This window comes from Corythoichthys intestinalis, chromosome 9, assembly GCF_030265065.1.
Source record: "Corythoichthys intestinalis isolate RoL2023-P3 chromosome 9, ASM3026506v1, whole genome shotgun sequence".
In the NCBI taxonomy this organism is placed as follows: Eukaryota; Metazoa; Chordata; class Actinopteri; order Syngnathiformes; family Syngnathidae; genus Corythoichthys; species Corythoichthys intestinalis.
Genome location: NC_080403.1, coordinates 50,128,363 through 50,152,555, shown reverse-complemented (window position 1 = coordinate 50,152,555; position 24,193 = coordinate 50,128,363). Strand labels below are relative to the sequence as shown.

The window sequence follows — 24,193 nt, the reverse complement described above, 5'->3', positions numbered from 1 at the left end:
GCCAGCTTGTAGTAACTTATTTGTAACATTACCGTGAAGCCCCTTTTTAATTTTTTTTTTTTTTTTAAATTCATTTGTTTCTTTTTGCCCCATGTACCCCAAAGCTGTATTTTTTCCAGTGGTCACACTTTATCACAAGTCGAAGCCATCAAGAACATCACTTGCGCAAACTGAAGTTTGGAATTCCAAGCAGGTAAGAAGTCGCTAAATGTTCAGGATTTGGGCTTTAAAAAAAAAAAAAAAAAATCATTGGAAATTTAAAAAAAAAATGTATTTAAGATGCAGAATACATAATAGGAGAACTTTCTGGCTATCCTTGCTTGAGTGGGGAGTACAGAAAGGTAGATATTTTATTTCATTTATTTGTTTGCTTCATTCAATTTTAGGGGTTTAGGGGTTTTTGACAAAATTATTTGAATTATTATTATTTTTGTTTTACCATGATTCTAAGACATTTACACAAGAATAAGAGCTGATAAACTACAAAAATAGTGACCTGAAGTTGCATTTTATATCTTATTCTTTAGCAAAATATGGTAAACTCCATTTTCATTGACTCAAAATAAGTTGGATATTTGTTTTCACAAATAAGGCCTATCCTAATAGCCAAATATGTATTTTGATTTTATTTTTTCAAACTGACATTTGTACGCTCCTTTCTCAGAGGTTCAAAACTAGTTGGACAAAGTACAATAAAAAAAAAAAAAAAACATTTGTATATTATCAAACATTTCATAAAAATATGTATTGTATTAAATTGTTTTCATTTTTATTTTATTGAATTTTGCAAACTGACATTTCATTAGTTGCATAACTTGCATTATATCAGAGGTTCAAAATTAGTTAATGTACTGTTTAAGACCCTGTTTTTCAACCTTTTTTTTGAACAACAGAACACTTTTGTCATTTCAAAAAAATTCCAAGGCAAGCCAACAGCAAAATATGTAACAACTGGAGTTGTTCGATGTTATTGGGTAGCCGATAATACCGGCCGATGAAAGCATTTTAAAATGATATCGGATAATATCGACAACAGTTTTCAATGATCAGTTCCGTCCAGTATGCATGTTGCCTTCAAAGTGAATGTAGAAACTTCTCCCTTTTTACAAGGGCTAGTCACAGCTTAGCACAGCAGTTATGCTTATTGGCCATTAGATGTCTCCAAACTAAGATACTTGTTATTTTTAATGTGAGTATTATCATTATTAAAGCATCTACTGGGGCCTTAGAGGTGGGTAAAGCAGCCAAATTACTCAAGTAAGAGTAGCATTACTTCTAAATAATATTATTCAAGTAAAAGTAGTCATTCAAAAATTTACTAAAGGACAAGTAAAAAAGTATTTGTTGAAATATATACTCAAGTAATTAGTAACATTGTGACTAACTGGTTACAATGTTTTTTTTAAATCATGGTATATTTTTATTTCTCAGCACAACTTCATCGATATGAACTGTTATTATTATTAAACTGTATTATAACCTATTACATGACCATATTAGCCTAAAATGATGACACAAAAATCATCAAATTCAGACCAGAACAACAAAATGAAACATCACCCGTCTAAAGAGCATGAGAGCCCTCTAGTGGAGAAAAAACATTGTGGAGTCATTTGGTTATTGTTTCGACGTCTCATTTGTGAAACTGAGACGGCCACTGTCGGCTAATCTGGCAATGATAAAGTCAATATGTACAATGAAGACGAAAAATGTAACGAGTCTAGTCTAGCCCAAAGTAGTGCGGTAAGAGTAGTGTTCTACTAAAGTATTTCGTGGTAAAACTACTCCAAGAAGAACATTTTTCTCAAAAGTTACTCAAGTAAATGTAACCGAGTAAATGTAACGCGTTACTACCCACCTCTGGGCATCACAGTAATTAACCCTAATATGTTAAGTCTACCAACCCATATATCGGCACTGGGTAGATATCAAAATCGGATTTTTGAGTCAGACAATATTGGGATATCGGATTTTCTGTACCCTTTATTAACAAAATAAAGTCATGTACTGAATAGGAATCAAACAAATTAATAGAAAAACACATTTTACAATCATATTTTTTTACTCACTCAGTGTGACACCTGGGCTTGTGTTTTTGTTGTTAAATTTTTTTAGGCGAGAGCACGCTAGAGCAGAATTACAGACGCCACGATTTTGATGAGATATTATCGCGTACGTACCTTGTTTTGATTCAAAAACTCCATGTAGCATGTATCACCGAGTGTCAAGACACAGCTGTGAATGGCCATAGCCGGATTTTGGGGGGGATTTTATGGGTGTAACATGGTAATATAATAAGGGTCGCGATGCAGAAATTGCAGACATCAAGGAGTGGTCGAGATTTTCATTTTCGTATATTTACCCTTTTAAATGTTTTTTGTTTTCAATTTTTCTTTGTTTGGATCGATTATCATCTAAAATATTGGGGAAAATGCGACAGTAACGAAAAAAAATACAAATAAGCGATAGTTATGAGGTAGATATCCGGGACTTTTTTTGCAGACACCAATTTTTTCATTATGATGTAATTTGTTTAAAAGTTCAGAATATGCGAGTGAATAATTTATTAAAGTCGTTTTTTTTTTTTTTTTTTAAACTACCATATTGGTCCGAATATAAGACAGTCCTGATTATAAGATGACCCCCTCTTTTTCAAGACTCAAGTTTAAAAGAGGACTTTTGGAACACCAAATTAATTTTTATACAGAAAATAATTACGGTACATCTGGAACAAATGATTATAACAATATATTTGAGAGAAAAATCATGTTATTTTGCCTCATTCAAATCTTAATATCTGAACATTTAAATATGTAAACTAAAGAGCAATCACATTTGTAAATGTCTGGCTTCTGGTTTTTGAAATGTAAATAAACCAATCTATTGTGATAAAACAACAAAATTGCAATAACTGCATTAACCATCAAAGTGAAGTCTAACTGTAACTCTAGCCTTGAAACAAATCTGAATAAGGAAAAACACTGCAATAAAATAATGCAAACTGGTTAAACTTCAGAGTAGCTGAGCTCTGTCATGACAGAACATTGCTTCAATGATATCTGGCGCCATCTAGCGTCGTGAATGGGTATAATGCCTAGACCGCGAATATAAGACGACCCCCTCTTTTTCAGTCGTATTTCAATGCAAAAAAACCCACCGTCTTATATTCGGGCCAATACAGTAAATATTAGACATCAATTAATGATCTAAAAATGACAAAAATTTCGAATAATAAATACGATTACTTACCTTCTTTTGATGGCTAGGTTGAAACCAAAGCGGTTGCGCGACGTCTGTAAACCGGGTTTTCCAGGGTAAAACGGACAAATTAAAAATACTTTGGTGGCTTATTGCGCCATGAATCTGCTATGGCAGCATATCGACATATTCTATCAAACACAACAGTTGTTTTGGCTTAAAATACAGTTGTTTCTTTTCAAGAGGAGTGCAAGAGCAGAACCTGCTTTTTCAGTCTTGTCTGTGCTTTCCGCCATATTTATTAATAGAACTTAAAACATTTTATGAAAATTAGAGGTGCACGATAATTATCGGTATGGATTAAATTGTTTCATTTACATTTCATGATATAGTATTTAATGACAATTTTTGCTTCTGAAGATCAATTTTTCGAGGCCTTAGTTTGAAAAAGTAATAAACTGATTTAAAGTAACATTCCAGAAAACCATAACAACTAAATGGTTGATCATTTCCATCAATTATGCAGACGTAAAGAGCCTAAAAGGGGCGTGATCCTAAACTCAAACAACGAAACCCCCTATTGTCAGTGACTCACAACAAACAGTCCCGCCTGGCTGTGCACACTTAAAAAACCCACACTTCATTTTGGGGAAGATGTCCCCCTTTTTCCTACTCATTAACTCCCATATAAACACTCGGGTGCCTGTCACAAAGTGGCATCGATGACAAACGATGGACAAACAGGCTCATTTATTCCTTTTAGTACAGTTATCATTAGCTTAACTCATTTAATGCCAGTCCTGGAGGTCGCAGAGTACGTGTTGTGGTAGGTCATAAAATAGGGACATTGATATTGAAAACACCTCTTGACGGCAATAGACGTCCGATTCATTTTGACTAGGAGGAGCAGGAAGCGATCATTCGATCAGTGTTTGAGGAAATGATGACAATATGATTGAATATGGCCCGCACAACAAGCTTGAGTTCAGCCTGATGTGCAGTGGGGCAAATAAGTATTTAGTCAACCACTAATTGTGCAAGTTCTCCCACTTGAAAATATTAGAGAGGCCTGTAATTGTCAACATGGGTAAACCTCAACCATGAGAGACAGAATGACAGAATGTCCTTTGCTGATGGAAGGAGATTTTCACTCAAAAATCTCTCGATACATGGTCCGATTCATTCTTTCCTTTACACAGATTAGTCGTCCAGGTCCCTTTGCAGAAAACAGCCCCAAAGCATGATGTTTCCACCCCCATGCTTCACAGTGGGTATGGTGTTCTTCTGATGCAATGCAGTATTCTTTCTCCTCCAAACCCGAGAACCTGTGTTTCTACCAAAAAGTTCTATTTTGGTTTCATCTGACCATAACACATTCTCCCAGTCCTCTTCTGGATCATCCAAATGCTCTCTAGCAAACCGCAGACCGGCCTGGACGTGTACTGGCTTCAGCAGGGGGACACGCCTGGCAGTGCAGGATTTGAGTCCCTGGCGGCGCATTGCGTTACTGGTAGTAGCCTTTGTTACTGTGGTCCCAGCTCTCTGTAGGTTATTCACTAGGTCCCTCCGTGTAGTTCTGAGATTTTTGCTCACCGTTCTTGTTATCATTTTGACACCACGGGGTGAGATCTGGCATGGACACCCAGATCGAAGGAGATTATCAGTGGTCTTGTATATCTTCCATTTTCAAATAATTGCTCCCAGAGTTGATTTCTTTACACTATGCATTTTCCCTATTGCAGATTCAGTCTTCCCAGTCTGGTGCAGGTCTACAATTTTGTCTCTGGTGTCCTTCGACAGCTCTTTGGTCTTTGGCCATAGTGGAGTTTGGAGTGTGACTGACTGAGCATTGTGGACAGGTGTCTTTTATACCGATAATGAGTTAAAACAGGTGCCATTAATACAGGTAACGAGTGGAGCCCCGTTACACCTCGTTAGAAGAAGTTAGATCTCTTTGACAGCCAGAAATCTTGCTTGTTTGTAGGTGACCAAATACTTATTTTCCACTCTAATTTGAGAATAAATTCTTTAAAAATCAAACAATGTGATTTTTTTTTTTTTTTTTTCCACATTCTGTCTCTCATGGTTGAGGTTTACCCATGTTGGCAATTACAGGCCCCTCTTATCTTTCCAAGTAGGAGAACTTGCACAATTGGTGGTTGACTAAATACTTATTTGCCTCACTGTAGCTAGTCACTAAAAACAGCCCATTAACTCAGGGATCAAAACTTGACATGTGGAAATTAGTGTTGAAATGGGAGGGATGGCAGCAAAGAAACAAACGTTCATTTGCTGCCACCCTCCCACTTCAAGTAGATTGGGCGTCTACTAGTGATAAACGCATTTCAATTCATGGCATGAGCATGAAAAGGCCTTTCATCACCCCTACCAATATGGCCTTGGAGTGGCCTTGTTGGTAGGGGCGATGGTATTAAAATGAAGTCACAACGATCTTATTTCCCGACCGATAAAAGAATATTTTATCGATGTCAAAGAATTTGCCATTTACTCCGTGGCTGCCATTGACGGTTCAAGATGTCCGATCTATTTGCATTTGCATTGCATTTGTGCGTTGCTGGTGGCCATCTTGGGTAGAGTTATCAGCAGTTGGAAACTAGAACTAAAAAAAAAAAAAAACATATTCCACGTAGGGCTGTCAAAATTATCGTGTTAACGGGCGGTAATTAATTTTTTAAATTAATCATGTTAAAATATTTGCACATGCAACGCACATGCCCCGCTCAAACAGATTAAAATGACAGCTCAGAGACATGTGCACTTGTTACCTGTGTTTTTTTGAGTTTTGTCGCCCTCTGCTGGCGCTTGGGTGCGACTGATTTTATCGGTTCAGCACCATGAGAATCGTGTAATTATTGACATCAACAATGGCGAGCTACTAGTTTATTTTTTGATTGAAAATTTTTAAAAAATTTATTAAAACGAAAACATTAAGAGGGTTTTCATATAAAATTTCTATAACGTGTACTAACATTTATCTTTTAAGAACTACAAGTCTTTCTATCCATGGATCGCTTTAACAGAATGTTAATGCCATCTTGTGTATTTATTGTTATAATAAACAAATACAGTACTTATGTACAGTATGTTGAATGTATATATCAGTCTTGTGTCTTATCTTTCCACTCCAACAATAATTTACAGAAAAATATGGCATATTTAATAGATGGTTTGAATTGCGATTAATTACGATTAATGAATTTTTATGCTGTGATTAACTCGATTAACAATTTTAATCGTTTGACTGCTCTAATTCCACGGCATCGGCATGTTATTTCTTCTTACTCCCCGATACCGATGATATCATTTTAGTGCTGTATCTGTACTGGCATTGAATGATTACTGCCTGACCTTCCAGTTAAAATGGATTGGACGTCTATCTCTGTCAATGGCAGCCAATGAGTTTAACAAAAAAAAACAACAACATTTTCCCCCCTTTTTTGTCATTTTCAGCTGCTTGAAACAGACAATGGGAATCTGAGTGTCCGATTGGTCTGAACAGTTTCAATGTATCACATGGGAGTATGACATACTCCCATTGTGATCATTCAACATGCCTCCTTTATTAGAGAAATCAGCGAACAGGAGGGGGGAATGGAGGGGACAGAATAGATAGACAGAAGAAGCACAAACAACAACAAGAAGTACATCGAATGCCTACACTAACTATGAATATGTTGGTGCTATCGTTAGCTAGTTGTATTTCCGGTTGTCACCATGTGGGGGGCCTGATGACCAAGGAGAAAGGGGGGGGGGTGTCAGAAAGATAAGTGTATGGGAGGGGTGAAGTGTACACAAATCGGCCATGTGGGTTGTTGAACTCAGTATTCGTGTGAATCCCTTGTGATTGTGGATGTGTTGGCATCCTATTCTATGCTGCCTGATCGCTAATCCTGACACCAAGTTCTTCTACTTGAGAGTGTCTAATTGCACCTAGTCATGTATGAATCCCTTTAGACATGTGATAGTCCTGCAGACGAGTGGAAATGCCACGCGGTAGCCACCTAAGGGACACGGCCCTTCCCCAGCCAACATTTTTTTTAAAATAAAAGGTTTCAAATTTTTCTCTCAGAAGTTTTTTTCCACAAAATAAATTACTTTTTATTTTGAAATCAAAATATTAATTCCAATCCCTCCCAATTGAAATGGATCGAACATCTGTTCTGGCAGACCGAGTTAACCTATGTGATGTCACACAAAATTTACACAGTCCCTGACAAGTCTTATCGCTTATCCGTTTTGTAGAAACAATTGCTAATAACCTGACTTTTAATTATTTATTTGGTTTCAGAAACTGCTCATATGAAAGCTAAGACCCTCCCAAATGATGTTGAATGTGCAAAAATATATTTGTTTCTCTGAAAAAAGATTTATCATTTAATGAAGACATAACGGTCACATTTTGGTAAGACAAAAGTTTTGTCGCCTACAGAAAGTAGTGTGAAAATTGAACAAAAAATGTACTTCAAATACAAAAATATGTTACATAACATAAGCGAATTAAGTAGTGGTGCTATGAGATCCAAATTTAATATTTTGTATGACTTCCATGGGCTTGAAGGACTGCATCCATGCAGTTCGGCAAGGATTCATACAAATCATCAGGAACATCAACGAAAGCAGTCTTGCATGCCTCCCAGAGTTCATCAACATTCTTGGGTTTCGTCTTCCATGCTCATGCTCAATGGTGTTCATGTCTGGGGACTGGGCTGGCCAGTCCTGGAGGATCTTGAGCTTCTTTGCCTTGAGGTAGAGAATGAAATATGCGATGGAGCACCATACTGCTGCAGAATTAGTCCCTTTTATGGTTAGGAATGTTTGAGGCAGCTAAAATTTGTTGATATTTCAGACTATTTATCTCTCAGGGTGCAGACAATTAAAAAACGTGTGGCATTTGCCAAGGCCCACGGCCTGTCAAAAGGATGGATGCTGGAAAAGTGGCAAAAGGTTGATTTTTCAGATGAATCTTCCATTGAATTACACCACAGTCGCCGCAAATATTGCAGGAGACCTACTGGAGCCCGTATGGATCAGGGATTCACTCGGAAAACAGTGGAGCTTGGTGGTGGCAAAATCATTGGTCTGGGATTACATCCAGTATGGGGGTGCGCGAGATATCTGCAGGGTGGAAGGCCATATAAATAGTCTGAAATATCAACAAATCTTAGCTGCCGCTTACGTTATTAACCATAAAAAGGGACAAATTCTGCGGCAGGATGGTGCTCCATCGCATACTTCAATCTCTACCTCAAAGTTCCTCAAGGCAAAGAAGATCCTCCTGGACTGGCCACCCCAGTTACCAGACATGAACATCATTGAGCATGTCTGGGGTAGGATGAAAGAGGAAGCATGGAAGACGAAACCCAAGAATGTTGATGAACTCTGGGAGGCATGCAAGACTGCTTTCTTTGATGTTCCTGATGACTTCATCAATAAATTGTATGAATCCTTGCCGAACCGCATGGAAGTCATATAAAATATAATATTTGGATCTCACAGCACCACTACTTAATTCGCTTATGCTATGTAACATATTTTTGTATTTGAAGTACATTTTTTGTCCAATTTTCACACTACTTTCTGTAAGCGACAAAACTTTTGTCTTGCCAAAATTTGACCTTTATGTCTTCATTAAATGATTAATCTTTTTTCAGTGGAACAAATATATTTTTGTACATTCAACATCATTTGCGAGGGTCTTACCTTTCATATGAGCCATTTCTGAAACGAATTGAATAATTAAAAGCCGGGTTATTAGCAATTGTTTCAACAAAATGGATAAGCGACAAGACTTTTGTCAGGGACTGTAAAACAAAACAAAAAAATGAATCAATGAAATTCCTAGAGTGAAAATATTGCAATCGGATGTCAAATTAGGGCCGAAAAATAATATCCCGTAGGCCAAAATTGGCCCCTAGCTGCAAGTTTAAGACCCCTGTCCGATCTGAATGTGATTAAAAAAAATATTTAAGAGGTAAATAAATCATAATTCATGCATGAAAGGGTTAAAGATGGTTGACTCATGTTATTGAGGGGGCCCCACAAGTAAGGAGGCATGATAAAAGTGCTTAAGTATGGTTACATATGAATTTCAAGCAGGCAGGTAAATGCTGTAGCGAGAAATCCGATTCCGCGTGCGGGGCTCGCCGCCGCCGCGCTCAATAGGGGCACGCATGCGGAAGTGATGCGCTTCCCCCGGCGGGAGTTCTGACTTTGCCTGGCAAACTGAGTCTAATACTCCTCAAATGAATATCAGCGACTTGAACAAACTCATTTAGAGATCAGTCAGGGATTTAAGCCCCTAGCGCCCAACCGCCACCTTACCCCGGTGTCCCCTCTTCCTTTTGGAAAAAAGTTCATACGGCTAAATTTGCTTTGCTAATGGGCTTAGCGCAAGCTGTCGCACAGCCGAGTCGACACGCAGCGGCGGCGGAGAGAGACTCTAGTGTGGCTTAGAGGCAACACAAAAGGAGATAAAAGAAAGATGAGGAGAAGACTTTACAGTGGGGGGCTCAGAATCATTCAAACCAACAGTGCAGGACGAAGCTCTTTTTTGTTTAGGAGAGTGGAGCGATAACTTCATTCAAATTTGGGGGACGAGCATGAAAAGAAATAGACATTTAACTCATTTGCTCCCAAAAACGTTCTGTTTTTAATTGTTTCAGTGTCCCAAAGACATATTCTATACGTCTTTTACATTTTTTTTTTTTTTTTTTTTACAAGAGACATCTCTGGGTTCTGATTCAATTTAGCTCCAAAGCACAAAGATGAAAATCCATTTTAAAGCAATAAAACTGGCCACTGGAGGGCAGTAGTGCATTTGGGAAGACCCACAACCCGATTCAACGGCAACGAATGGCCGGGCCACACGGCAGTGGCGCCGGCAGAAGACGACCGAATGGCGTCCAGGATGCCAGGCGCTGGACGACCGAGCAGAACGACCGGGACCACCAGTGCAGCGGACGATGCTGTTGAGTCCGTGCTGCTCACCGAACAGACCCCGCCGAGACTCAAAAAAATCCATCTTTATGAGACAGGCGGCGATAAGGGAAAATTTTACCCGGCTGCGGAGCCACAACAGCGTCATCTCTCAGTTAGTTATGTGTAAATATCCTGTTACTTTGCCATCAAAAGCTCTATTTGTCTTGTTGTTTATGTTATTTTGTAAAAGGAAAACATTATTCAGATGTTTGGGATGTAACTAAAGCAAAAAATAGCTTTGTTAAAGTCAAAGTTATGTTTGAAATGTATGCAAAAATCTCAATTTCTCTGTTTTTTTAAATCAGAAATTGGCAAATTGCTCAATCTAAGCTATTTTCGAATGCTGATTTCTAAAGAATGGAAAAATATATGAACTTACTTTTTTCCTGCTGAAAGAAGAGAGCCTAATCTTTCTTTTGGTGGGTTCCATGTTTATATAGCAATAGAACAGAATCTTCTGTGGGCCTTGCAAAATCAGTCAAAATCCAGTAAAACGGCCGGGAGCAAAGGGCCTTGTTCTGGTGAAAATGGATGGGAGTGAATGAGTTAAAAAAGAAAATACAAGACTGGCCAAGTCATTGGCGAACTGACCAACCAAAAGACTGTTTAATCAAGTAAATAACTTCTAAACTGAAAAAATGATGTCCCGACAGTCTGGATAACTCACTAGCCCATTGACAGTCTATCTAAGAGATTGACTAACTCAATGAAATATCAACTGAACTGACTGACTAACCCTACTATACAGAGAAATTGACTGACCCCTAACAAAGTGACAAACAATTGGACTGACTCAACTGAAGGAAAACTAGCAAATGTCCAGCACAGTGGTATGAAAAAGTATCTGAACCTTTTGGAATTTCTCACATTTCTGCATAAAATCACCATCGAATGTTATCTGATCTTTGTCAAAATCAAACAGATGTAAAAACAGTGCCTGCTTTAACTAAAACCACCCAAACATTTATTGGTTTTCATATTTTAATGAGGATAACATGCAAACAATGACAGAAGGGGGAAAAATAAGTAAGTGAATCCTCTGCCTAAGGAGACTTAAAGACCAATTGAAACAATTTTTACAAAACAATTTAAGTCGGGTGTGTGCCCAATCACTGATGAGTGGTTTAAAGCTGCCCTGCCCACTATAAAACACACACCTGGTAAGAATTGTCTTGATGAGAAGCATTGTCTGATGTGCATCATGGCTCGGTCAAAACAGCTTTTTGAAGACCTGCGATCCAGGATTGTTGATTTGTATAAAGCCTCTTCTGAAGACAGTACCCGCCTGTCTCATCAGACCATAGGACATGGTTCCAGTAATCCATGTGTTTTTTTTGACATGTCTTCAGCAAACTGTTTGCGGGCTTTCTTGTGTACCGTCTTCAGAAGAGGGTGACAGTCACGCACACCAATTTGATGTAGAGCGCGGCGTATGGTCTGAGCACTAACAGGCTGACCCCCCCCCACCTCTTCAATCTCTGCAACAATGCTGACAGCACTCCTGTAACGAGTCACATGACATTTTGGAGGGAAAATGACAAGCAGTACTCAATTTGGACATTTAGGGATGTACGTTGTTTCAAAGGGGTGTACTCACTTTTGTTGCCAGGGGTCTAGATATTAATGGCTATATTTGGTGTTGAAAATAAATTAACTCTAATATATAAGCTGCACACAGACTACTTTTCATTGTGTCAAAGTGTCATTTTGTCAGTGTTGTCCCATGAAAAGATATACAGTGGGGCAAATAAGTATTTAGCCAACCACCAATTGTGCAAGTTCTCCTACTTGAAAAGATTAGAGAGGCCTGTAATTGTCAACATGGGTAAACCTCAACCATGAGAGACAGAATGTGGAAAAGAAAACAGAAAATCACATTGTTTGAATTTTAAAGAATTTATTTCCAAATTAGAGTGGAAAATAAGTACTTGGTCACCTACAAACAAGCAAGATTTCTGGCTGTCAAAGAGGTCTAACTTCTTCTAACGTGGTTTAAAGAGGCTCCACTCGTTAACTGTATTAATGGCACCTGTTTTAACTCATTATCGGTATAAAAGACACCTGTCCACAAGCTCAGTCAGTCACACTCCAAACTCCACTATGGCCAAGACCAAAGAGCTGTCGAAGGACACCAGAGACAAAATTGTAGACCTGCACCAGGCTGGGAAGACTGAATCTGCAATAGGTAAAACGCTTGGTGTAAAGAAATCAACTATGGGAGCAATTATGAGAAAATGGAAGACATACAAGACCACTGATAATCTCCCTCGATCTGGGGCTCCGTGCAAGATCTCACCCCGTGGCGTCAAAATGATAACAAGAACGGTGAGGAAAAATCCCAGAACCACACGGGGGGACCTAGTGAATGACCTACAGAGAGCTGGGACCACAGTAACAAAGGCTACTATCAGTAACACAATGCGCCGCCAGGGACTCAAATCTTACACTGCCAGACGTGTACCCCTGCTGAAGAAAGTACACGTCCAGGCGCTAGAGAGCATTTGGATGATCCAGAAGAGGACTGGGAGAATGTGTTATGGTCAGATGAAACCAAAATAGAACTTTTTGGTAGAAACACAGGTTCTCATGTTTAGAGGAAAAAGAATACTGAATTGCATGCGAAGAACACCATACCCACTGTGGAGCATGGGGGTGGAAACATCACGCTTTGGGGCTGTTTTTCTGCAAAGGGACCAAGACGACTGATCTGTGTAAAGGAAAGAATGAATGGGGCCATGTATCGAGAGATTTTGAGTGAAAATCTCCTTCCATCAGCAAGGGCATTGAAGATGAGACGTGGCTGGGTCTTTCAGCATGACCATGATCCCAAACACACAGCCAGGGCAACAAAGGAGTGGCTTCGTAAGAAGCATTTCGAGGTCCTGGAGTGGTCTAGCCAGTCTCCAGATCTCAACCCCATAGAAAATCTGTGGAGGGAGTTGAAAGTCCGTGTTGCCCAACGACAGCCCCAAAACATCACTCCTCTAGAGGAGATCTGCATGGAGGAATGGGCCAAAATACCAGCAACAGTGTGTGAAAAGCTTGTGAAGAGTTACAGAAAACGTTTGGCCTCCGTTATTGCCAACAAAGGGTACACAACAAAGTTTTTAGATGAACTTTTGGTATTGACCAAATACTTATTTTCCACCATGATTTGCAAATAAATTCTTTCAAATCAAACAATGTGATTTTCTGTTTTTTTTCCCCACATTCTGTCTCTCATGGTTGAGGTTTACCCATGTTGACAATTACAGGCCTCTCTGATATTTTCAAGTGGGAAAACTTGCACAATTAGTGGTTTACTAAATACTTATTTGCCCCATTGTTCTTAAGGGGTGTACTCATTTTTGTGATACACTGTATGAACTGTATTAATCAAGTTACAGTGCCTTGCAAAAGTATTCGGCCCCCTTGAACCTTGCAACCTTTTGCCACATTTCAGACTTCAAACATAAAGATATAAAATTTTAATTTTTTGTCAAGAATCAACAACAAGTGGGACACAATCGTGAAGTGGAACAAAATTTATTGGATAATTTAAACTTTTTTAACAAATAAAAAACTGAAAAGTGGGGTGTGCAATATTATTCGGCCCCCTTGCGTTAATACTTTGTAGTGCCACCTTTTGCTCCAATTACAGCTGCAAGTCGCTTGGGGTATGTTTCTATCAGTTTTGCACATCGAGAGACTGACATTGTTGCCCATTCTTCCTTGCAAAACAGCTCGAGCTCAGTGAGGTTTGGATGGAGAGTGTTTGTGAACAGCAGTCTTCAGCTCTTTCCACAGATTGTCGATTGGATTCAGATCTGGACTTTGACTTGGCCATTCTAACACCTGGATACGTTTATTTTTGAACCATTCCATTGTAGATTTGGCTTTATGTTTTGGATCATTGTCCTGTTGGAATATAAATCTCCGTCCCAGTCTCAGGTCTTGTGCAGATACCAACAGATTTTCTTCCAGAATGTTCCTGTATTTGGCTGCATCCATCTTCCCGTCAATTTTAACCATCTTCCCTGTCCCTGCTCAAGAAAAGCAGGCCCAAACCATGATGCTGCCACCACCATGTTTGACAGTGGGGATGGTGTGTTCAGGGTGATGAGCTGTGTTGCTTTTACGCCAAACATATCGTTTTGCATTGTGGCCAAAAAGTTCAATTTTGGTTTCATCTGACCAGAGCACCTTCTTCCACATGTTTGGTGTGTCTCCCAGGTGGCTTGTGGCAAACTTTAAACGAGACTTTTTATGGATATCTTTGAGAAATGGCTTTATTCTTGCCACTCTTCCATAAAGGCCAGATTTGTGCAGTGTACGACTGATTGTTGTCCTATGGACAGACTCTCCCACCTCAGCTGTAGATCTCTGCAGTTCATCCAGAGTGATCATGGGCCTCTTGGCTGCATCTCTGATCAGTTTTCTCCTTGTTTGAGAAGAAAGTTTGGAAGGACGGCCGGATCTTGGTAGATTTGCAGTGGTCTGATGCTCCTTCCATTTCAATATGATGGCTTGCACAGTGCTCCTTGAGATGTTTAAAGCTTGGGAAATCTTTTTGTATCCAAATCCGGCTTTAAACTTCTCCACAACAGTATCTCGGACCTGCCTGGTGTGTTCCTTGGTTTTCATAATGCTCTCTGCACTTTAAACAGAACCCTGAGACTATCACAGAGCAGGTGCATTTATACGGAGACTTGATTACACACATTTGGATTCTATTTATCATCATCGGTCATTTAGGACAACATTGGATCATTCAGAGATCCTCACTGAACTTCTGGAGTGAGTTTGCTGCACTGAAAGTAAAGGGGCCGAATAATATTGCACGCCCCACTTTTCAGTTTTTTATTTGTTAAAAAAGTTTTAATTATCCAATAAATGTCGTTCCACTTCACGATTGTGTCCCACTTGTTGTTGATTCTTGACAAAAAAATTACATTTCATATCATTATGTTTGAAGCCTGAAATGTGGCGAAAGGTTGCAAGATTCAAGGGGGCCGAATACTTTTGCAAGGCACTGTACATGACAGCGCATATCGCGATCCATTTTTTTTGCAAACTCGATGCGTATCGTTAAGTTTTGTATCGCGGTATATCGCCAAACGTTATTTTTTCCCAAATCTACTCGCAACGAGTGGTCCAAACGTGGCATGAAATCTCTACTTACAGTAGTTAAAGTATTACGTAGAATCGTAGATCATATCTAAATTACCTGTGAGGTTTAGTACAAACAAAAACCACAGCTGGTCAGCTTGAAGACTTCCTGAGCTCTTCCGATTCCTTAATATTTAATTGACTTTAATTTCTTGGAAACTTTGGACAAACAGAGCACATGTGCTCTGCGAAGCATCTCTTTATTGCTGATAAGCCTCGGGGTAGCGCCCTCTCGTATGCCACCTGTGTCGGATACACGGCCATCAGATTGAGATTAAAGCACTTGCGCTACAGCTGAGGTCTTTAAAGGAACACTTACGACAGGTGTCGTAAAAGAAGACCAAGAAACATTACGGCCTTGTTTTTTTTTTCTGCAAAAGTTTTGTAGCGCTCTAAGAGAGCTGGGTTTGATTAAAAAATCTCCAGCTGACAGCAGAGCTACGGGTCGCGGTTGCGAGGGCACCTTGAAAGTAAAACGACTGAAGGGGCTGAAGCAGGTCAGCCGCCCCCTGAGATGGCAACCATTCCGGACCATTGACCCACAAATTTAGCCCGATCGAGTTTGCCCGCATGTAGCACTGTGTGGGCCTGGACGCTCTGCAGGGTTAGCCCCCACCAACTCCCACCCTGACGACACCCTGTCTCCATTAGGGTTCTTAAAGCAGCTCATCATTTTGGCTCTCGTCCGATCTGGCACTGGAGCTCCTTATTGGACGATGATTCAGCTGCTACGAACTAAAATGAATCTGTAACAGGAAAGTAAAAGATAACTCGCGTTACGTTGTTAAAGATCTGTAAGGATGAGCTTGGAAAAATGCTGCATTTTGATTGGATAACAAAAACAATACCAGATTCTGAGATTCTGCTATGTATGATATGGACATTTTGTGCTTAAGAAATAATGGTACAATCTATAATTTCCTCCATCACTCCTGTCTCCTTGTCCCAATCACAGGTGTCGTCATGTCAAATTCCTTTGGAGGATTAGCGGAAATCACTGTTTACGGATCGCGGTTTGAAATGCCTGAGGACTCTTTAACCGTCATGGAGCGAAACAGAGATTCCGGGCAAGCTTGGGACGTGGCGGAGGCTAAAGCGAGCGGCATGCCGGGCCTCTACCTGCCCTGCTTCGACATGCTGGCCACGGAGGATGCCGCTTGGCTGGTCAAGGTGTCTGAGGCCTCCCCGGACGCGAGAGGAGCCGGAGCAGGAGAGGAGCCGGAACAGTGCCCTGTCATTGACAGCCAGGAGCAGGGGCTGTCACCTGGGATGGAGGGTCCTGAGGAGGAGCGCTCTCTGGAGCAAGTGCAGAGCATGGTGGTGGGCGAGGTGCTCAAGGATATCGAGACGGCCTGCAAGCTGCTCAACATCACGCCAGGTAGGTCCAAGACCTGTCTTCAGGCTTAATACTAGGCTCTTGTACCCACTAGAAGCCTGATCAGACCCTTATTAATTTGCGTGTGTCTGGATCCAAATAATTTCTGGCATCAGCCTTAATGATAGCATGTTCACATTGAATGGGGTCACGCTCACCACTTCAACCTTGACATCCATCCCTCCTAGTCAGAGGTGCACCCTGACTGAGATGAGATCATCCCTACCAGAAACGCATGCTACCATGTCTGGACCAAAATCACTGGAGATACAAGGCAGAGGTTCACCACTACAGGGAGCAAATCTGTACCCATCCCAACACCGGACTTGTCTGGGATTGCAGCCACTGATCGTGTACCCCATACATGTGTGGTTCACCATCACTGAAGGCGCATCCTCGCCTCGCGGTAAACATCCTTCCTGCTCAGGATCTCTCACATAGGATGTGCTCTCTTTATTACAGTTTGCCCCATTCCTTGCGCAGAAACACCTATCATCCACATCCAAGGAACACAACACCCTTTTCTCAGCACACCCTTCACCCGCACAGGTTCACTCAAACTGGAGGCATAAGGATCTCTCCCTAACTGACATGGTAACTTAACAAAGAGTTTCCCGCAAGAAGCCTATTAGCCGTTCTTTACCACAGAGGGCATATTTATTCGGTGATATTTAAGCTACTTGAACTTAGTCACAAAACCAACACAGCTCATCCAGCATGACAGATCTCCTCCATCATATCCTGAGTGGAGCAAAGCAGTGTTTACCCTTACCAGGATGTGTTTAATCCTGACCTTTGCATCGCTTCTGTCGGGTCGTGACGGCCGCGTAGACGTGTACACAGTCTCAGGGTGGGCGAGGTCTCCTCAAACAACAGCAAGAGAGAGCGCTTGGATGCTTGTGTACGCTGTCATAAAAACATTGTCATAAAAACCTGTTGACTTTGCAACTATCGTGTGCAGGAAGGAGACGAGAATTTTACTGGCCCGACTTGGTTATTTCAGCTGTCACTTTCGCATTGTCGACTTACTGTTTTGCCATTAGTTAGATTATAAGATACAGGTGCAAATAGTAGCTCAACTCTGAGACCCTACCTGATGACTGAGCTTCTAATCCATCTCTAAGGTCGAGCTCTGATAACCCTGCGGAGGGTCTCAGAATTTAGAAAGGAAGGAGACAGATGCTTTTGTATTTCATAAGGATGAATTCTTGATGCCTCCCTCGTAAGATGTTTTGGGTGTGTCCTACTAACACGCCCTAGGGACGACCCAGCATATACTGGTAGTCCCTCGCAGAGGTGGGAAGCGTACCAGATAATTTTACTCAAGTTAGATAAGCGTTACTTCAAAATAATATTACTGAAGTAAAATTCAAGCAAAAATGTACTCAAGTACTAGTAAAAAAAGTCCATCCATCCATCCATCCATCCATCCATCCATCCATCCATCCATCCATCCATCCATCCATCCATCCATCCATCCATCCATCCATCCATCCATCCATCCATCCATCCATCCATCCATCCATCCATCCATCCATCCATCCATCCATCATCTAACGCTTAATCCAGGGTCAGTTCGCGGGGGTAGCAGCTTTAGCAGGGAAGCCCAGACTTTCCTCTCCCCAGCCACTTCAACCAGCTCCTCTGGTGGGATCCCAAGGCGTTTCCAGGTCACCCGAGTAACAGTCTCTTCAGCGTGTCCTGGGTCGTCTCCGGGGCCTCTCAACGATGGGACATGGCCAGAACACCTCTCCAGGGAGGCATCCAGGAGGCATCCGAACCAGATGTCCAAGCCACTTCAACTGGCTTCTCTCAACACGGAGGAGTAGCAGCTACACACCGAGTCCCTCCCGGATGACCGAGCTCTAAGGGAGAGCCCGGACACCCTGTGGAGGAAACTCATTTCGGCGACTTGTATCATGGATCTTGTTCTTTCCGTCGTCACTACCCACGTGACCATAGGTGAGGGTAGGTAGGTATAGATCGACTGGTAAATCAGCTCCTTCTTCACCACTACGAACCGGTGCATAGTCCGCATCACTGCAGACGCTGCACCGATTCCCCTGTCGATCTCCCGCTCCCTCCTACCTTCACTGGTGAACAAGACCCCAAGATACTTCAACTCCTCCACTTAGGGCAGGATCTAATCCACGACCCGGAGAGGACACGCCACCCTTTTCTGACTGAGGACCATGGTCTCAGGTTTGGAGGTGCTGATCTTCATCCAAACATCTTAACACTCGGCTGCGAACCGCTCCAGTAAGAGTTGGAGGTCAAGGCTTGATGAAGCCAACAGCACCAGATCATCTGTAAAAAGCAGAGATGCAATGCTAAGGCCACTAAACTGGACCCCCTCGATGGTGACAAAGGACAGCTTTGGCGGCGTCCCACCCTCACTGGGAATGGATTTGACTTACTGCCAGCAATGCGGACCAAACTCTGACACCGGTCATACAGGGACCGAACAGCCCTTACCTAGGGGCTCGGTATCCCATACTCCTGGAGAATCCCCCACAGGACTCCCCGGGGCACACGGTCGAAAGCCTTCACCAAATCCACATAACACATGTAGACTGGTTCGGCGAACTCTCATGCACCCTCGAGGACCCTGCCGAGGGTGTAGAGCTGTTCACCAACCAATGAGTCATCAATTGGCTACAACAGACCGACAACTTACTAACCAAATGACTTTGTCACTTATTTTTACCCGACTGATGATCCAATTGTCATATTTTTTGGTCCAGACCCCATGGAGTGGAACGTGGGCAACGTTCAGAAATGGCTGCTGTGGACGGAGCACCTGTACCGGCTTCCTCACGCGGGGAGAACCTTCCAAGAGTTAACCGGGAAGGACTTGTGCGCCATGAGCGAGGAGGACTTCCGCCAGCGCTCGCCACAGTGCGGGGACACACTCCACGCGCACTTGGACATTTGGAAGTCAAGTAAGTTGCAAAGCTTGTTCGGAAGAACCACAATTTCTATCATTTAAATTGGATTCTTCTTACCGCAGCTGCCTGGATGAAAGAAAGGTGCACAGTTGGAGACAACAAAAGTCAAGGTGGGCTGCAGAATATAGTTTAGTACACAAAATGGAGTTAGTTGAGCAATCAACAAAGCATTGTTTTTACAAATGAATTATTCCCTCTTATACGTACGCAGGTACTGAGGAACTTTGGTCCGAGGCTGATTCGTCTTGTTCTGGTCAACCCATCCACTTGTGGCAATTCCTGCGAGAACTTCTGCTGAAACCTCACAACTACGGACGCTGCATTCGCTGGCTCAACAAAGACAAAGGTACTCGGAGATTAAGATGAATCAGAAAAGAGAATGTACAGTAAGGAGCTACTATTAAAAGTTTGAGATATTGATAGAAATTTTGTTTCCTGTGTGACTGGAGGAATCTTTAAAATCGAGGACTCAGCCCACGTGGCGCGGCTGTGGGGCCTGAGGAAGAACCGACCGGCCATGAACTACGACAAGCTGAGCCGCTCAATCCGCCAGTACTACAAGAAGGGCATCATTCGCAAACCGGATATTTCACAGAGGCTTGTCTACCAGTTTGTGCACCCTGTGTGACGCCCAAATTAGGAAACAAACAATATAGACTTTTTAATACAGCCAGTCTATTTTGTCCCAAGCAAAAACTGCCTGTTTAGTTTTGGCCTTTTTTTGTTTGTTTTTTAACAGCCATTTTGAACTGTGAAGCGGTGTTTAACACTTCTGCCTCACAGTTCTGAGATTGCAGGTTTGGATCTCGGCTGGGTGGAGTTTGCACGTTATTTCTTGGCTTTCCTGCGACACCCCAAAAACAGTCTCAAATGAGGTCTCCAGCCAAAGAAAAAAAAAGGCAAACGTGCAAATTACCAACTAACAGTCACATAACCTCGCAATTTTTGGACTGTCCTTTGGGTTCGATCTCATAACAAGCTTGAATCTGTTTATCGATGTATGATTGACCAATTAGCCAAAAATGACCTTTTAGCATTTTTCATACCATACTATGAAATCCCCAATATATTGCTTTAATTTAGTTTTCTTTTCTTTCTCACCCTGCCCCAAATCCGATGCTAACGTTTAAAAAACGGGATTTTTTAACAAAAATATAACTTTAGGTTCTTCAACCGGAAGTTGCCGGTTCGTATTACTGTCCGTGTTGCACTCGTAAACGTCCGTGTACTGTATGTTATACTGGGATTCACACATAAAAATATTCAAAACAGATTTGGTAAAACATATGTGAGTTTAATATCTTAATTCACTTAAATTCTCTGTAAGGATTCTCGAGAGATTACAGAATCACACACGTGCTAAACTGAATCGCTCACGAATGCAACCCGGCCAAAAACAGAGAGACAGCGAGAACGAAAAGGGGCAAAGTATGTGGCAAAATTAATTTTGCCATGTGGCGTTTTTTGGGGTTTGTGGCAAAAATGGATTTTAACATGTGGCACTTTTTGCCATGTGGCACTTTGTTTACCATGTGGCATTTTTTTTGGTATGTGGCAAAATGGATTTTGGCATGTGGCATTTTTTTTTTGCCATGTGGGATTTTTTTTTGCCATGTTGCATTTTTTCTGGTATGTGGCAAAATTGATTTTGGCATGTGACACTTTTTTTTGCCATGTGGCATTTTTATGGGGGTATGTAGCAAAATGGATTTTGGCATGTGCATTTTTTTTGGCATGTGGCATTTTTTGTTGGTATGTGGCAAAATTGATTTTGGCCTGTGACACTTTTTTATGCCATGTGGCAATTTTTTGATATGTGGCAAAATGGATTTTGGCATGTGGCATTTTTTTGGTATGTGGCAAAATTGATTTTGCCATCTGGCATTTTTTTGCCAAGTGACAAAATGCATTTTGGCATGTGGTCTTTTTTTTACCATGTGACTTTTTTTTTTTTGGTATGTGGCAAATGTATTTTGGTATGTGGCTTTTTTTTTTTTTGCCATGTGGAATTTTTTTTTGCCATGTAGCATTTTTGGTATGTGGCAAAATTGATTTTGGCATGTGGCATTTTTTATTTGGTATGTGGCAAAATGTATTTTGGTACGTGGCATTTTTTTGTCATGTGGCAAAATTGATTTTGACATGTGACACTTTTTTTGTCATGTGGCAATTTTTTGGTATGTGGCAAAAATTGATTTAGGCATGTGGCATATTTTTGCCATGGGGCATTTTCTTGCCATGTGGCATTTTTTTGGTATGTGGCAAAAGTGATTTTGCCATCTGGCATTTTTTTTGCATGTGGCATAATGTATTTGGCATGTGGCATATTTTTCCCATGTGGCATTTTTTGGTATGTGGCAAAAGTGATTTTGCCATCTGGCATTTTTTTTTTTGCATGTGGCATAATGTATTTGGCATGTGGCATTTTTTTGCCATGTGGCATTTTCTCTGGTATGCGGCAAAATGGATTTTAGTATGTGGCATTTTTTTCTTCTGGTATGTGGCTTTTTGGTGGGGTATATGGCATTTTTGCAGGCCATGCAAGTCCATGCCATCGACGACTAAGCACGTCCAAATTTTCCATTCATTTTAAATCACAGGCAAACGTGTGGCTGTGATTTTTGACTCTACACTTAAATGTATTTTGGTATGTGTCATTTTTTTTTGTCATGTAGCAAAATTGATTTTGGCATGTGACAAAGTTTTTTGTCATGTGGCAATTTTTTGGTATGTGGAAAAAGTGATTTTGCCATCTGGCATTTTTTTTTGCATGTGGCAAAATTGATTTTGCCATGTGGCATATTTTTGCCATGTGGCATTTTCTTGCCATGTGGCATTTTTTGGTATGTGGAAAAAGTGATTTTGCCAACTGGCATTTTTTTTTTGCATGTGGCAAAATTGATTTTGCCATGTGGCATTTTTTTGCCTTGAGGAATTTTTTTCTGGTATGTGGGAAAATGGATTTTGGTTTGTGGCATTTTTTCTTCTGGTATGTGGCTTTTTGGGGGGTATATGGCATTTTTGCAGGCCATGCACGTCCATGCCATTGACGACTATGCACGTCCAAATTTTCCATTCATTTTAAATGCCAGGCAAACGTGTGTCTGTGATTTTTGACCCTACACTTACCATTACAGCACAGTGACAATCAACTGGCACCCAAGTCATGCTACGCACATACAAAAAAAAAAAAAAAAATGCCACATAACAAAATCCATTTTGCCACATACCAAAAAAATGCCACATGACAAAAAAAAGTCACATGCCAAAAACCATTTTGCCACATACAAAGAAAAAAAAACATACCAAAAAATAAGCCACATGGCAAAAAAAAAAAAACTGCTACATACCAAAATACATTTTGCCACATACCAAAAAAATGGCACATGGCAAAAAAAAGTCACACGCCAAAAACCATTTTGCCACATACAAAGAAAAAAAAAAACATACCAAAAAATAAGCCACATGGCAAAAAAAAAAAACTGCTACATACCAAAATACATTTTGCCGCATGGCAAAAAAAAGCCACATGCCAAAATACATTTTGCCACACACCATATACCACTTTTCGTGCTTAGCCCTGCTGGAAAAACATACATGGACAACTTCCGCGCTGTGATTTTAATAATTTATTATTTATATAATTATGCTCCCAGCCTGTGCGTTCGAATTTCATTCTTCAACATAAGTATGACATTACGAAGATATAAAGCAAAGCAATTTGAGTCGATTTAATTTCATTATATGAAACGAAAAAATGCTAACGGCTACATTTACAGCAGTTTCGTTTTTGATTCGATTGATGTTGATTTAATGATTGAACAATCGACACATGGAATTTGATTCTTTCAGTGTCAATTAGCAGGTTGTGAATGCTTAATATGTGAAACAGAAATTCTGACATTTTTCAAAATCGTCATTTTTACAATGAAGCACAAAATGCTGTAAATATCAGTAAAAGAGAAACTTTTATATAACTAGAAATTGTGTAAATATGTGCAAAAAGATCAATGTTATTTCTGAACATGAACATAATAAAATCACTGCAAGTGATTATTATGAGTTATGACTGATCTATATTTCATCACAAGATGTGTGCAAAGAGAAAAAGGGAACAACAAATTACAGTGGGGCAAATAAGTATTTAGTCCACCACCAATTGTGCAAGTTCTACTTGAAAAGATGAGAGAGGCCTGTAATTGTCAACATAGGTTAACCACATCAGCACCAAGTCCAAGCCCACCAAGTCCAGGAAAGAAGTGCACCTTCCAAAACAACTCATATGAAAGTGCAATGCTTTTGCATCAGTGAAGCCAAGGTGAGTAAGGTTATAGGTCAAGGTGAAAAAAATAAAGTTTCATTTTAAAGTGTTCTGTGTGTCTTTATATTGGTTTGTGTGGGTGGGTGTTACTCATATTGTAATAACAATTCTAATTTATTTAACGCATTTGTTTTTTAAGTGTTTTTATTGGTGCTTTTGACAGTGGCGCCACCAGGGGGTGGCCAGGGGTGGCCATGGCCACCC

General features: G+C 40.7%; 1 protein-coding gene across 1 annotated transcript; it reads left to right on the top strand.

The window, feature by feature from the left end:
* LOC130921978 (SAM pointed domain-containing Ets transcription factor) lies at positions 1 to 23,662 on the top strand. The gene is made up of 6 exons (XM_057846384.1): positions 1 to 193; positions 16,301 to 16,723; positions 19,465 to 19,662; positions 19,731 to 19,778; positions 19,880 to 20,014; positions 20,118 to 23,662. The coding sequence occupies exons 2-6, from the start codon at positions 16,309 to 16,311 to the stop codon at positions 20,294 to 20,296; spliced, it is 975 nt and encodes a 324-aa protein (XP_057702367.1). The 5' UTR covers positions 1 to 193; positions 16,301 to 16,308; the 3' UTR covers positions 20,297 to 23,662.
* Positions 23,663 to 24,193: the final 531 nt, after the last annotated feature.